This window comes from Mirounga angustirostris, unplaced genomic scaffold, assembly GCF_029215605.1.
Source record: "Mirounga angustirostris isolate CCGP_5_RB_7025 unplaced genomic scaffold, mMirAng1.0.hap1 SCAF_9, whole genome shotgun sequence".
Classification (NCBI taxonomy): Eukaryota; Metazoa; Chordata; class Mammalia; order Carnivora; family Phocidae; genus Mirounga; species Mirounga angustirostris.
Genome location: NW_026991717.1, coordinates 142,090,862 through 142,107,341, shown reverse-complemented (window position 1 = coordinate 142,107,341; position 16,480 = coordinate 142,090,862). Strand labels below are relative to the sequence as shown.

The 16,480-nt window shown below is 40.4% G+C and overlaps 1 protein-coding gene across 12 annotated transcripts in view; it reads right to left on the bottom strand.

Annotated features, from left to right (window-relative positions):
- The window catches only part of MARK3 (microtubule affinity regulating kinase 3), a 122,373-nt gene that overhangs the window by 30,139 nt on the left and 75,754 nt on the right, over positions 1-16,480 (bottom strand). For 8 of the 12 annotated variants that reach the window (XM_064571642.1, XM_045901576.3, XM_045901577.3 and 5 more), the window contains 3 exons: positions 11,586-11,634; positions 8,384-8,449; positions 4,164-4,234 (listed from right to left, as the gene is read on the bottom strand). In XM_064571642.1, the coding sequence (XP_064427712.1) occupies positions 4,164-4,234; positions 8,384-8,449; positions 11,586-11,634 (186 nt within the window). Of the gene's footprint in view, positions 1-4,163; positions 4,235-8,383; positions 8,450-8,815; positions 8,967-11,585; positions 11,635-16,480 lie in introns of those variants that run through there. The other 4 variants (XM_064571646.1, XM_064571645.1, XM_064571644.1 and 1 more) reach the window with 3 other exon arrangements.

The following is a 16,480-nucleotide window of genomic DNA, read 5'->3' as shown; positions in this document are numbered from 1 at the left end:
GTATGCCTTTATTTAGTCAACTTTGGATCACTCCTGTGATTAGTACTGTTGATTAAACAACTATTTTGCTGAAATTTCACACGTGTAATTTTTTTTTAAAGATTTTTAAAAACATTTATTTGATAGAGAGAGAGAGAGAGAGAGAACACAAGCAGGGAGAGCAACAGGCAGAGGGTGAAGCAGACTCCCACTGAGCAGGGAGCCGGATGCAGGGCTCAATCCACGGACCCCAGGATCTTGACCTGAGGCAAAGGCAGACGCTTAACCGAATGAGCCACCCAGGCGCCTCTTACTTGTAATTTTTTAAGAAGCCTCCTTTTCTTTCTTCTTCTTCTCTCTCTCTCTCTGTTTTTAAAGGTTTTATATATAGAGAGAGAAAGAGCACACAAGTTGGGGGGGGGGGTGCGGGAGCAGCAGAGGGAGAGGGACAAGCAGGCTCCCAACTGAGCAGGGAGCCCAATACGGGGTTTGATCCCAGAACCCTGGGATCATGACCTGAGCTTAAGTGAAGGCAGATACTTAACCAACTGAGCCACCCAGGCACCCCCAGAAGCCTCCTTTTCTAATCAATAAAAGTTTTATATGCCTATTATAGGAATTTTAGGAAATACAGAAAGGTACATATAAGCACATGCCTGATAACATCTCTTGTTGTTTTAGTGTATCTGCTTCTAATCTTTTTGTTGGCGTTATGCTGGTGTAACTACACATGACCACATATATGCAAAACTGGGGTTCTAATGAAAATACTCCTTGTTGGGGCGCCTGGGTGGCTCAGTTGGTTAAGCCTCTGCCTTCGGCTCAGGTCATGGTCCCAGGGTCCTGGGATCGAGCCCCGCACTGGGCTTCCTGCTTGGCGGGAAGCCTGCTTCTCCCTCTCCCACTCCCCCTGCTTGTGTTCCCTCTCTCACTGTCTCTCTCTGCCAAATAAATAAATAAAATCTTTCTTGTTTATCCAGATCATCATCAGCTTTTAATTGTAAGCCCCACACACCCACCTACACTGGACATAAACACTCAGAGAATGCTTCTTTTGTTTTTAAGTAGGCTCCACGCCCAGTGTGGGGCTTGAACTCACGACCTTGAAATCAAGAGTTGCACGCTCTACTGACTAAGCCAGCTGGGCACCCCAGGCTGTTTTATCAGTTGGCATTTTGGTTCAGAACAAGGAGCAAGGAGAAGCTGGACTGGGGTTAGGGTGGGGTGATGCCAAAATCAGGGCTTCACTAAGCAGCTACATACTTTATAAAGTGAATATTCACAAGATCAGACCCACTTTTTTTTTTTTTTTAAGATTTTATTTATTTATTTGACAGAGAGACATTGAGAGGGAACATAAGCAGGGGGAGTGGGAGAGGGAGAGGGAGAAGCAGGCTTCCCGCCAAGCAGGGAGCCCGATGTGGGGCTCGATCCATCATGACCTGAGCCGAGGGCAGATGCTTTTTTTTTTTTTAAAGATTTTATTTATTTATTTGACAGAGAAAGACACAGCGAGAGAGGGAACACAAACGGGGAGTGGGAGAGGGAGAAGCAGACTCCCCGCCGAGCAGGGAGCCCGATGCGGGACTCGATCCCGGGACTCCAGGATCATGACCTGAGCCGAAGGCAGTCGCTTAACGACTGAGCCACCCAGGCGCCCCCGAGGGCAGATGCTTAACGACTGAGCCACCCAGGTGCCCCCAGATCCACTTATAATCAACAAAAAATATAAAAATTCCAATGCCAAAATATGGTTTAGAACACCTGTTACCTTGGATGATCATTTATGCTGTGCTACTCTGCATGAAAGCTGGGAAGTCAGTAACTTTGTTTTCCCAAAACAAACAGGTACACTGCCTAAGATGTGGGTACCACTGACCTTACTTCTGCCTGATCCGACTGTCCCTCTTTTCACCGCCCCCCCCAATACTGAGATTTCTCCTACAGGTTATTTTCAAATTCTGCCTCTGAGTAACATTTGACAATTTCCTACCCTTTCTCAGAGAGATCAAAGAAGTTCTCCTTTTACCTCCAAACAACTCAGTTAACCTTTTAAAGCCACAATAACCTGAAAACATTCAACTTTAAATCACTGGGTTTTTGGGGCGCCTGGGTGGCTTAGTCATTGGGTGTCTGCCTTCGGCTCAGGTCATGATCCCAGAGTCCTGGGATCAAGCCCCGCATCGGGCTCCCTGCTCAGTGGGAAGCCTGCTTCTCCCTCTCCCACTCCCTCTGCTTGTGTTCCCTTTCTTGCTGTCTCTGTCAAATAATAATAAAAAAAATCTTTAAAAATAAATAAATAAATAAATAAATAAATCACTGGGTTTTTTTGCATGCCTTTAAGCTAGAAGCAGTTATTTCTTTAAAAAAGTTAAGAATCTGGATGTTTCCCAGATTGAAATATGAACGCAAACCTAATTTACCTCCAGTCAGACAGGAAAGAGCAGAGGCAGCAACATTACCAACCCACCAAGAAAGAGGTGAGGAAAGATGATGGAGCCAGGATTCTATTCTCTCTCTTTGAAAAGAATAGAGCTCATTCAAACGCTTAAAACCACACAAGCGGTCCTTAGGATGAGAATGGCCAAGGAGGTGGGAAGGAGAAACCATCTGCTGATGGATGTGGAAAGAAGGGCCTGTTTCTGACAGTTAACATTTTCATGTGGAGTGTACCTTGTGTATGGCATACCTTCCTCTTTGCCACAAAGAAGGAAACTTCTTATTTAGTCAATGTAAGAATGGCTTATAAACTTTTGGAAAGCCTGGCAATTAGCAACAGAGCAAAGTGTAAACACCAATATCCTGATTGATCCTTCCAGGTTTAAATGAGGGATCTTAAGGAAATACTATGGCAAGAAGAAAGGATTACATTAAATTGTAAGAGTGTAAATTAAGTCATTAGTTATAAAAGCACATAAATTATCTTTCCTTGACCAACTAATGGGTTCCTCAGATAAAGACTTGAGATTTTCTGCAGGAAATTTATTTATTTTTTCTTTAAAGGTTATTTATTTATTTGAGAGAGAGAGAAAGAGAAGGAGCTAGCACAAGTGAGGTGGAGAGGCAGAGCGAGGAGAAACAGACTTCCTGCTGAGGAGGGGGAGCCTAACTTGCGGCTCTGTCCCAGGACCCCGGGATCATGACCTGAGCTGAAGGCAAATGCTTAACCGACTGAGCCACCGAGGCGCCCCTCTGCAGGAAATTTAAAATAAAAGCCTGAGCGATTGCCTCAACATGTAGGTTAGTAAATGTCCGAGTCCCTCTGACAAGTGAGACCCTGACAGGGGGATGTGTGGAGACGGAAAAAGTGAGGAGCAGTCACAGGGTTAAGCACTAGTTGCTTCCCTGGAGAGGGTCAGGCTCAAACCTGCTGTTGCTGGCGGCACTCACTCGTCTATTCTTCACAGTCAACAAACCATATTCACATAAATGTTTGCGAGTCAGACAGATTCAACTTAGTGGGAAGGAATTTAAGGTTTGTGAGGCAAAAAAAAACCTCTTGGCTTTTAAGTGGTCAATTTATAAAAATGCAGAGTATAGTTATGGAAAGGGGCCAAACCAACTTTGTTTTGTCATAAAGAGAAATTTGAGCTTCCCTCCGTAGATCACAGAATAAAATATCAGAACTGGAAAGCACTTCAAAATTAATCATCAAATATAACTTCCAATTTTTGTAGGTAGAAAAGTTGAGGATATGAGAAATTAAATAATAGCCAAAGATTAGTCTCAAAATTTGTCATTTAATAGGTTTTAATTCAAAGTACCATTAGTATTTAAGTTTTTAAGTTAAATTTAAGCCTACATCTGGCTTATGTAAGACAAAACTAATAATGAATTCTGAGATTGTGACACTCTTCTTGCTAAAAACTGGGAAATGGTTTTAATTAATGCAATCATAGGTGTTTTGAAAGACTCTAGATTTTTGAGGCTAAACTGTCAAAAACTAAGGTTAAGAATGAGGTGAAAATCTTGATAAAGCTAGAAATAGAACCATGTTGCTTCTTGCACAGTGCCTTAGGCATGAAAGATACTTAATAAATTTTTGTTGAACTGAATGGCTAACCCCTCCCTCCCTGCTCCCTCCAATGGGCCTTATAACCATTTAGAGAGGCAAACACTGTTTGCTTCAGGGTTTAATAAGCAAGATAACTTTATTAAATTAATAAAGGTGCATTAATTCATACCTGTCTAAATTTAGCTCTTGCTTCTTTTTCCTTCATTCTTCCATGTGCGACCAAATAGTCAAACACTTCACCTATAATCGAGAGAAATAAAAGTAAGAAGTCCTACTTCTGAGCATTAATTTTCCCACAAATTGATGATGTTTCACTTTTAGGAATGCTCTAATTTTTATTTTTAAATACAGCCATGAAGATAACAGAAACGTAGATTTTGAACTAAGCTAGCCTTAAGTTTAACTATAGGCAAAAGTTCTTTGATAAAATCTTTAAGCTAGAGAAAAATCATTAAAATTTCCTATGTTTATAAAACTTTGATTTTAAGGGTTATGTTTTCAATGTGCTTTAATAAAAACTGAAAGTTAAAATGGGAAAGTGATATGTGTTAAAAGAGGATAACATCTTCACTATAGGATTACGAAAAAAGCAGTTCCTGAATATATTAATTAATTAATTCAACAAATATTATTGAGTGCCTACTAACTGCCAGGCACTGTTCTAGGCTCTGGGGAAATACAGCAGTGAACCAAGTGAAGTCCTTTTCCTCATGGAGAATTTACATTCTGGTAGGGAGAGACAGGCAATCAACAAAAAAGCAAATAGTATGTCAGCTGACAAGGACAGTGGAGCAGACACAGGGGAAGAAACAGGAAGTGTGTCTGCATGTGCAAGTGCTTTGGGGACTACTGTGAGGGAGAGGACACTGTCATTATCTGGGAAAAAGAGTCTAGGCAGAGCAAACAGCAAAGAGCAAGGAGGCTATGTAGCCAAAGAAGTGTGAACAAGGAAAAGGGAAATTAGTGGACGGGCATGGGAGATGGGAAGGAGGGGTAAGGCCATGAAGAGTCCCGCAGGCTTTGCTCTGAGTGAGGAGAAGCAGAGGAGGCTATGAAATGACTGACCTCTTAAAAGGGTCACTCTGGCTGCCAGAGGGGGAGGAGGTCAGGGTTGCGGAAGGGACAGAAACATGAGGGAGTAGCGCAATAATCAGGGCAAGAATGAGGGAGGCTGGGCCTTGAGCGGGAAGTGGCAGTGGTGGTAAGAAGCGGGGAGGTTCGGGACTCAGTGGGAAGGTCAAGCCAAGAGAACATGCCCAACAGAACATGCTGGTGGACATCCACTTGGTAGTTTACACAGTGTTAATTCCTCAGGGAAGAGGTGACACTTCAGGAAATACTTGCTTATCAACTGGGTATAAAGAAACAATACCTCTGAAATCAACAGAAAAGGGTACTAATTGAGCAAATTAGACATAAAATATGTTTGGGAAAGAGTCACATCTACTTCATACAAATAAAGAATATTTCCATCAGCTTAGTGGCAACATTCAACTAAAAGATTTTGATACTTAAAAAAGGCTTAGTTTCAGAACATAACAAATACTTTTGAAGAAAAAGTTATTCTGAATTACATATTAATATCTCTAACTTAAAGTTTTTAGCCTAGCTGAAACATTTTTAAATAATGGACGGGCATAAATATTTTCAAGTTATCACTTGATTGCATAATGATCTTTTAAAACGCATTACATATTGTTAATTCACACTACACAACTCGTTTAACTATGATGAATCATGAAGTTAAATGTCAGCTCAGTAAAATGTCAGCATTTTCTAAGCAAATGACCTTTCTATTTGCAGAGTAGTATACAATGTCAAAACAAGTGGTTAAAAAGTGAAAACAACTAAAGATGTGTGCATATCATATGAAAAACAGTTTTGACTTAAAAAAACGAATGGATTAAACCCACTAGTTGCTATACCCACTAGCTGTTGTAGAGTAACATGGAGAAAAGTCTAAGTCTGTCAATATAATTTAAAAAAATTTTTATAAATTCAAAAGCAATATAAACCTCTTAAGAGATTTTGGAACCATAAAGTCATACTCACAATCACTAAGTTATAAATCAGGAATTCAACCCAGATCACTTTATTTTCCTTATTAAAAATGTATTAGCATTCAGATTAAGTAGCTAAACTGAAAACCTCAAAAGGCTATTTATTAGGAAAAAGACAGAAAAGAGTGGCTCTCCCCACCCAGGTCAGCGACCATGTGGTTGAGAGGACACTGGACAGGTCAGTTCAGAGAGCCCTTGGTCCTAGTTGGGGTCCTGCCACTAAACAAGCAACAGAACTGCTGGCACAGAACAACCTTTCAGAGCTTTAGTTTCATCTATAAAAATTAGGCAGTTGCCTTCGATGACTTCTAAGATTCCAAGTGTAAAATTCTATGATTCTACGAAATCGAAAAATACCAGGCTAGGGAGGAATAGGTAGTCAATTTAATGAGACTCTGGTTGTTCCAAATGACAAATGTAACCACAAAAAAACCCAGATGTCCTGGAGATTGATAGTGCTTTGTTGAGCTGATTAAAACAGCCCAAGCCAAAAAAGCACCACCACTAAGAAGCTCAGAGACATGTTGACTTACCAGGTCACACTGTCAATGAGAGGCCCTGGCTAGACTGACCCCATGTCTGTGTTTTCAAAAGCCCACCCTCTTTCTACTAAAAGTGGATGCTTCTCAGATTAGTTTTGCCCCTATATAAGAGCAATCTCTATGACACTAACACCTAAAATAGATGGAAAAGGAAAGTCGTGACCAACTGACCAATTAGGAGAGCCTATCTACTGTCAGAAGGCTAGGGCTGTGGGCCTGGCAGCGTGACCACAATGACTTCCCAGCCTCCGTTTCCTCAAGGGTAAAAGCCCATCCTTCACTGCCTGGCCACATCACGGAGTCCTTGTGAGGGTCAAAGGAGATGCGGTGAGAGAAAGCTACACAAATGAAAAGGTTATGAACATAACTCCGTAACACGAGGAGAAAGTATTAGAACTCCATATAGATTTTTGGTACTGCAATTCAGTTTCAGCTCTTCCTACTTCTCTTCAATTGTGAAAAATCCCAACCTAAATTCTCAAACCACACATTTAAACTCTAAATCACACAACTAATATGAATTAGGAGTACGAAAAAGCAGCATCAAAGGTTTTCCTATTGTAACTCATTCCTGCCCACAGCAGGTTTACAATCTTTTATTTAATAGTTAATTCATTACAACGAGGCTGTGACTGAATCTTCTGTCTGATCAAAGTGCTAAGATAAAATCAAACTACTATGAGCAAAACAGTCGAAGCTATACTTATGCCCCTAGTTAAAGGAGTATGTCCCTAGTAGTCTGTCCTTTCATAAGCGCACTTCAATCCTTACTTGTTAAGCATTGGCCACGTGCCAGGCACTATCTAGAGGTGTAGAGGTAGGGGGCACACAAAGACCAGTCAGAACGCTTCTGCTCTCCACACACAAGGAGACTTACATGTGGTCCAAAAACTACAAGCCTAACCCAACTTCAACCCCCAGAGGAGTATCTCTGTAAAAGAGAACAGTTATATACATGCATTTCAGAAAAATGACTACATGTATATAGTCTTGTAGGCCAAGTCCTTAATCTTTAAGGAAAATCTAAATATATGCATTGCAAGCACCATTTCTGGCCTTGGGAAAGATGAACATCAATGACACAAAGAAAACCATCCAATAGGCAGTACACCTTTATTTCAAACAAGCTAATGCACTGATATATTTAAAAATCCAAGTTCTTAAACAAAATGTGGTGTGCATATATATACATAATGGTATATTATTCAGCCTTAAAGAGGAAGGAAAACTCTGACAGGGATGAACCTTGAAGACATTATGCTGAGTGAAGTAGGCATAAAAGGACAAGTGCTGTGAGATACCACTCATATGACTACCTAGAGCAGTCACATCCACAGAGACAGGAAGTAGACCGATGGGCACCAGGGGCTAGGGAGGAGGAGAGGGAAGTTAGTGTTTAATGGGGACAGAGTTTCAGTTTGGGAAAATGAAAAAGTTCTGGGGATGGATGGTGGTCATGGCTATATAACAATGTGAATGTACTTAATGTCACAGAACTGTACACTTAGAATGGTCAAAATGCTAAATTTTATGTTATGTACATTTTACCACAATAAAAAAAAAATCCAAGTTTTGGATATCATTAATAATGCTAATAGTGAACTACAAGAAGAGCCACAAAAGAGCCAAGACAGCTTTTCTGATTCTCATGCTACTGTATTACCTCATGCTACTGTATTACGACCCTGGATGTTAAATGAAACCTTAACAATGATCCATGTGGGCAGTGTGGTTGTGTATTCTTCTAAAAAGGGAAGAAAGAAAGAAAAACCATAGAAGTTTCTTACCTCCACTTGCATACTCCATGATTAGGTAGAGCGTTTTGTCAGTTTCAATGACTTCGAACAACTTCACTGGGGGAGGGGAAAGGATATGGGAGAAAAAGAAACAAACGTCTGTATGTATATACACTGTACATATAAACTGTAAGTACTAAAAAACTTTTTCCCTGTTAAAGATTTTTGTAACTGGCTGCCTTAATAGAAGAATGTTTTTTGGGAATTTTATCATATATTACAACAACACATTTTATAAAAGCATGGAATTCCATAAAAATAAAGATATTTCTGGGTGCTCAAACAATGTAACTCTGGCATGCACTCAGCAGTCCAGGCTGTGTACCTACTCACATCTCCTCTGTCCTTATCCTGTATGGTGTCTACACTGGTTAGCTGCCCTCCCAGCAGATTGTGCTTTTCCCTCAGGAAAAGGGTTCTTACTTCACATTCTCGACCTGCAGGAACTGCTCAGATCTACTCTACTTCTCCAAGTTTAAGTGCGTTCACTTGTCATTATGGCTTTAAGGATATATAGAACAATTTCACTTGAGACTTCTGTTGCTTGGGAAACTTCTGTTCACTCCTTCTCAGAGAAAAAGCTTCTTTTGTTACTATTCTGAAGCCAGAGATGGAAAGTAGTAGAAGGGATTATGCTATAGTTAATTGAAAAGAACTTTTTAAAGAATTATTTGCAATGGGTCATTGTGACTTTGCTATACAGCAGTCCCTTGTTACAGATTGAAATCATATTTCTATTACTTTTAATTCACAAAACCATATCAAACCAATCAGAAATATACACATTTTAGGGGCGCCTGGGTGGCTCAGTTGTTAAGCATCTGCCTTCGGCTCAGGTCATGGTCCCGGGGTCCTGGGATCGAGCCCCACATCGGGCTCCCTGCTCCACGGGAAGCCTGCTTCTCCCTCTCCCACTCCCCCTGTCTGTGTTCCCTCTCTTGCTGTCTCTCTCTCTCTCTCTCTGTCAAATAAATAAATAAATAAATAAAATCTTAAAAAAAAAAAAAGAAATATACACATTTTAAAATGAAACTGAAGTACATTTCTAAAGCTACTGACTCACTATTTTCCACATCTACTTTATTTTGGTAATACATACTCTAAAGTTAAATTTACCAAAAAACAGGGGACAGGGTGCTAGTCTCTTATATTGCAGGCTATTTTGTGACACTTTAATATAGAGTATCAGACCAAATAAAGTGCCTAACACAGTATGTAATACATGTTTGTTGCACTGATGAATAAAACTATGTCATTTCTAAAATGGTATGTTCAGGTTGTCAGGAAAAATAATTTAAAGAAATTTAAGGCATATGTGCTGGTAAACCATCAACACACAAATAAAACCTTTCTAAAATTCCAATGCAAATATTGGCTCTTCTGGAAAAACTATCTGAATCCAATACAAATTTAAATTTTTAGAAATTCATATCTATTATCAAAGATATGTTATTTGGGAGTAAGCAGAGAAAACTCTAATCAGGGCACAACTTAATAACTAAAGAACAAAATAACTATGTTTAAGTTAGCTAGTTCTAAGCTGCAGTGATTGGTTATTTGGTGAAAAGCTGGAATCTGAAGCCAAGAATTAGCTAGCTAACCCCAAAGGGCTGAAATGAAAAGTGAAGAAAGGTTTTCTTCCTGTTATTATATTCCTTGTTATTTTTCTCCAAACACTGTATTTCACTGATTCTAAGATTAAATTTTTTCACATTTTAACTAATATCACTAAGAATAAGATGACCGCTTGGTAGAATTTTTTTCCTTAGCAGCATGTAAAACCAAAAACGCCTTTTAAATGATGTGGCTTAGATCTGATGAAATAGGGTATATATAAGCTTTTCCTTCCAGTGGCTCCATTTTATCTTCTATTCTTGTGCCTTAAGAATTCTTGATAGGGGGCTCAGATGGTTAAGCATCTGCCTTCGGCTCAGGTCATGATCCCAGGGTTCTGGAATCAAGCCCCGCATGAGGCTCCCTGCTCAGCGGGGAGCCTCCCTCTCCCTCTCCCTCTACTGCTCCCCCTGCTTGTGCTCTCTTGCTCTGTCAAATAAATAAATAAAATCTTAAAAAAAAAAAAAAATTCTTCATAGGAAATCCGTTAACATCAAACTTCGTCCCTCCCACTTCCTAGAACTTATTTTGATATTAAAGTGGTAAAAGTGGCTGTCTTAACAGCTATTTCATTCTTGAAATAATAACAATAAAAAAGTTATATTATTCAAAAAGAGCTCTACATTTTCATTGAGATGTATATACAAAATACTAAGTAATTTGCATACTTTCACCTTGTTCCTATAATTATGATGAGAGCAGGACCATGACCCTTCCTCATCCTTACTTATTTACTTATTTTTAAGTAGGCTCAACACCCAACATGGGGCTTGAACTTATGACCCTGATGATCAATAGTCACATGCTCTACTGACTGAGCCAGCCAAGCGCCCTATACCCCTCCTTTAAACCCAACTCACTGAACCTAGCACTGAGCTATGCACACAGAGGGCACATGAAACATACCTGTGCTATACAAAACAATTCCTTAAAAAATTCCATTAGATAGCAGGTATCCTATACCTTTTAAAATACAATTCAATGGACAAGTAATTTCTTAAGAACACTGCCATAGCAAAACCTGTTATACCTTTGAAAATCTTTTTTTTTTTTTTTTTTAAGATTTTGTTTATTTATTTGACAGAGCGAGACAGAGCGAGAGCAGGAACACAAGCAGGGAGAGTGGGAGAGGGAGAAGCAGGCTTCCCGCAGAGCAGAGAGCCCGATGTGGGATCTGGGATCATGACCTGAGCCGAAGGCAGACGCTTAACGACTGAGCCACCCAGGCGCCCACCTCTGAAAATCTTAACTCTGACTTACTATAATTCCCTTTTCCATATATGAGTTAAATAAAATTATTTTCTAATATGCATTAAAAATTGGAAAGTTATGATCTGATTAGAGTTTCTACTGCATTAAAGCTTTAAATTCAAGAGTTTAATACCTAAGCTTTTAACTTGTCTTTAGTAATTTCAAAAAGTTAATACAAATAATCAACAATTTGTATAAATATATATTTTATGAAAAGTGTACCTGGGCTGGGAGGAGGGAAGGAATCTCCTATCACTCTTGGCATACAGGTTTAGACCCCAAATGGAATGCATTTAGACCCAAAAGTATTTAAGAAAGCAGAAAATACCTATGTTTGGATGATTTAAAATCTTCATTATTCTTACTTCTCTGAAGAGCTAAAAAACAAACACATAATTCCCCAACACAGGTTATTAAACATTCTATTCCACTGTTGCGATACAAATTTAAATCTTCTCTTAGATAACTGACCCACTGGTAATGTTCAACAGTCTGCATCTAACACTAGCATGAAAATCCAGAGAAGCTATAAATGCTTCAGTTTTAGCTCCTGGAAAAGCAGAAGTTGCAGAGGAGGATGATACCACAATCTTAATTATATTTTGCTATCTTGAACATATAAGATCAGATTTAGGCAAGAATAGTTTGTGATTAAACTCAGTCTGATTCAATACCTACCCAGGGGTAGATATTGCAAATCCAACCGTGTACAGTCCTAATGAACTACATCATGAGTGTATTAGGACTGATAATTCCAAGTAATTCTAGGAGAAGATTTTTTCAAAACCACTTTGGGAAATCCTTGTTGGAGAAGACAGGTAATTTAGCATGGCGGTTGTGGCAGACTGTTAAATTAATGGTCCTAATGAGTCCTGCCTCGCATGTTCACATTTTTGTATGGGCTGTGTGACTTGCTCTGGCCAATGAAACATTATCAAATTTGATATCATCCATCCAGCAAGAAGAGGGTGGATAAATGCTTACGTATCCGGTGCTTGCTGTCTTGGAATGATGTTGCCATCATATGAAGAGGTCAATCTAGCCTCTTTGAGGATGAAAGAGTATATGTAGGGAAAGACCCACTGTCCCACCTGAGTACAGCCCCATCAACCTGTCAGCTGAATGCTGCCACACAAATGAACCCAGAGGATGCCATGAGAAAAACCATCCAGGTAAGACTGGTAGAGCTGCCCAGCCATCACACAGAATAAAGAGAAATATTAAACTGTTGTTGTATAAACATGTGCTGTGAATGCACAAGAGAGTCATGGTGTTATGGCCTACGCTAATATCAGAAGATCTCAGAAAATAACAGAATTTTAGAGGCCATCTTATCCAAACCTCTTGCAAACAAGTGGAAACCAGGAAAGGAGAGGAAAAGATCTCCCAAGGTCCTGTTCTCTTTCTGCGGGGAATTGGGCCAGAACCAAGGTCTCCCAACACCCAGTATCTATAACCTATGGGAGGCACGGGCTGGGAAGAACTTGGGAAGAGGAGGAACAGCTGGCTATGTGGAAAGGAATCTGGGGAGAAATCACAGGGGTCTTACTGCACTTGTCCCATCTACCACATCTAATCTAGAATTGAATCAGCACCTAACAACTAAGAGCATGGAGATGGACATGGACGTATCTGACCTCTAAACTGATCTGAGAGCTTAAAAACATGGAGTCAGATGAGTAAGATTCCTTTCCTGAATACTGGATCTTCTCTAAAGGCTGGAGCACTTTTATCTCCAACACAAATATCTCCTGTTGCTTTTGTGGTCATTCTCACAATTTATGTTCTGAGATGAGAAGACAGCTACCCTGACCACCGCTCAGGCTTGAGTTCTTTATCTTAGTTTCCTCCTGTCAAGCCAACACAGAAACCCTGTTTTCCAATTCATTATAGTGGAATTTGTAGCTTATAATCTGAACGTCCTAGTTATTTCCACAACTGCTAAAGTAGGAGAGCTCCAAGTTGGATACAATACCAACACGTTAGGACCCTGCATTTAGTATAAAACCCAGACCATGGCCATGGTGGCCTCTACTTCTCCCTGCAACGTGACACTCCTCCAGCCACCCTGATTCCTCTCAGGTATCAGAACATTCGAACTTCTTTCTTTCCTTAGTCTTTTCTCCTTTCTGTCCTTGTAGTCTCAAGCAGATTCTCTGAAAACCTTATCTAAGAAGATCTCCTTTATTTTACATCATAGTGGTCTGTTTGCTTCTTCTCTAGAATGTCTTTCAAGTATAAAGATACATTTTTGTGTACCTGTTCATTGTTGCCTTGTCATCCGTGTGGGGTGGGGGGAGGTACATTGGTCTCCTTTCACTACTGTATACTTGAAACCAAGCCTGGCACACAACAGGAACTCGTTTGTTTGGTAAATGCCTCTATGAAAGTACTAACTACCAAGAAGTGTGGTTTGAGCCAGCCTCCTTAGCATTCTAATGACCACCCTGCTTTTAAATCCTGAGTAGCAGGATGCTTGGTGCAGAGCTGTCACCGTTCTGCCGGCAGGAGAGCAGGTCAAATGAAGGCAGTCATTTTTAAATACCTACTGGCAGTGCAGCAAGGAAACAAAGTAATCAGAGCCACATGGCATGAAAAGATGCGGTATTACAGGAATTCAAGAAAGGCAGAGCTCACTTTAGTCTGGGGTAGCAGATACCATGGAGGTGACCAGACTCATGCAGGACTCAAAAAGATGTCCACAGTAAAAAATGAGCTATGTGTGCTTTATATATGTAAGCAAAGATATGGTGTGGCCAATTAAGACTATTTATTTAAGGAAGACCAAGTGATACCTCTGGCAGAACAATGCATTTCCAGGTGTGGATTTCAGGTCACCTGCATCAGAATCATAAGGGTGTTTGCGCAAACTCCAGGTCCCTGGGCCCTATCTCTTGCTAGATCTGAAGTGGGATTAAGAATATTACTTTCAGCAAGCACCCTAGGTATGGTGGTTTTAAAACATGTCCACAAATTCTTTGACAATCCTCCCTGCAAAAGACAGAACTTCATATTCCTCTCTTTTGAGTGTGGGCTGCACTTAGTGATTTGCTTCTAACAAAAAGAGTAAGGCAGAGGCGATGGTGGGGGACTTGCAGAGAATGCCTAGGTCCTATGGCTCCCTCCATGCTCTCAGAGATTACTCGCTTGTGTGTCGTGGGGACATTAAACACCTCGAGGGACAGACCCCCAGATGGCAAAGTACTGAGGCCTCATGCGCACAGCTGGTGAGGAACTGCAGCCCCTCAAGAGAGCCAGGTGAGAGGGAAGCAGACCCACCAGCCTCATCAAGCCTTCAGATGCCGGAGTTGTGGCTCTTACCCAAAACTTCTTGAGAGCACCTGTGCCAGAACTTACAAATAAGTCACTCCCAAACACATGACTTGCAGGAATGATGAGGTAACAAATGGCTTTGTTTCAGTTGCTCAGTTCTGGAGTAATTTGTTAGAGAGCAGCTGATAACTGATACACTACAGACAACCCATGAGTTACAGCGGAGGTCATGCCAAAGCATGTGTTGTGAAAACACAGAGGAAAGGTAAATGGCACCAGACAGAGGGATGGGTCGTACAAGCTTAATTCTGGAGGCAGAAAGAATAGCCTCAGATTCCCTAGTAGGATAGTGTCAGGATATTACCAAATAACTTTACATATTTACCTCTATCAGAACTGTGTTTCAGGCAGAAAGTAGTTAATAAATCTATAGCAAGTTAATCAAGGAGGTGGAGAGGAAGCAAGAAGCCAACAGCTATGAGGTGTTAGGTGTCCACTGTGCCTAAAGCACAAAGCTAGATGCTTCCATCCATGATCTAACTTAATGTTCACAACTCTGTCTGGTGACTGTGATCACCTCCAATGCATAGGAAGGAGAACTGAGCAAGTTGAGAAACATGTCCAAGGACTCCCAGCTAGTAGGTGCTGGAGCCAGGACTCTACTCTAGGTTTACTGACTCCAAGGTCCACACTCATCTCATGATGCCATGCAGCTGCCTTTGAAATTTACAAGTAAATTCATTGATAGATTATAAGCTGCTGGTACAGAAAATTCCAGAGCAACAGATGGGCACTGGCACAATTTTTAAAAGTTGACAATCTGCATATAAGTGATAAAAATGCCAGACATTTTGGGGGAGACAGAGGAAAAAAACCCCCCAAAAACAAAAACCCTACAACAACATGCCAGAGATTTCATATATTTGTATCAACTATGAACCTCATAGCTGAAGATAGTTAAATTTGGATAGAAGTAACTTACTGAAGAGAAGGCATGAAATTTTAGGGAAGTCCCTATTAGGATTATAGGGACATGTTCTTTTTAAAGTTTTGTTATTACAAAAGGACACTTAAATCCACCTACTTCTATCTTTTTTTTTTTTTTTTTTTAAGATTTTATTTATTTATTCATGAGACAGAGAGAGAGAGAGGCAGAGGGAGAAGCAGGCTCCCAAGGAGCAGAGAGCCCGATGCGGGACTCGATCCCAGGACCCTGGGATCACGACCTGAGCCGAAGGCAGACACTTAACCATCTGAGCCACCCAGGCGCCCCCACCTACTTCTATCTTAATTCAACTTCTTTACATTCCTTTTCAATCTTATGCAGATGCTAGTTGTAAAAAACAAAATGAAATAACACAGAAATATATGAAGTGTAAGAATTCTCTCCTCCCTGACCAATCTGCAACCTCCTAACATCTTCAAGTCCTCTAGGAACCAGTACCCAGGAGGAGAACAAACACGTTCGAAGGCAAAGATTCGGGATCCTGTGATCAGAATACCAAGGACACCAAATGTATAGTACCACAGAGTAAAGAGATGTCCCAACAACCAGGACTTGGGATGCCCAGGAATTATCTTTGGAAAAAGACAATTTAACAAACAATGAAAAAGTAAAGTGAGCACGTAAAAAAGAACATGGGAGGGGTCACATAAAACTGTTACCTAAATCATGATGGTGAAAGTATTCAGACTCCCCTCTCCAGATATATAATAGGTACAAGACAGAAGGACCAGGCTGTGACACTGAGAGCCTGTACTTTTCATAGCAGCAGAGTGACAGGCTGAATGACAACTTACGTGTTAGAAATAATGAAGTAAACATAATAACCACCCTCTTCTTGAACAGAAAATAGCCATGCTATAAATCTAAGATTCGTGGGTAATTATCAGCAGTCTCGGATAAAGAGAAGGAGACACAGTCAGGAAACATTCAGGGGGTAAAGGAGA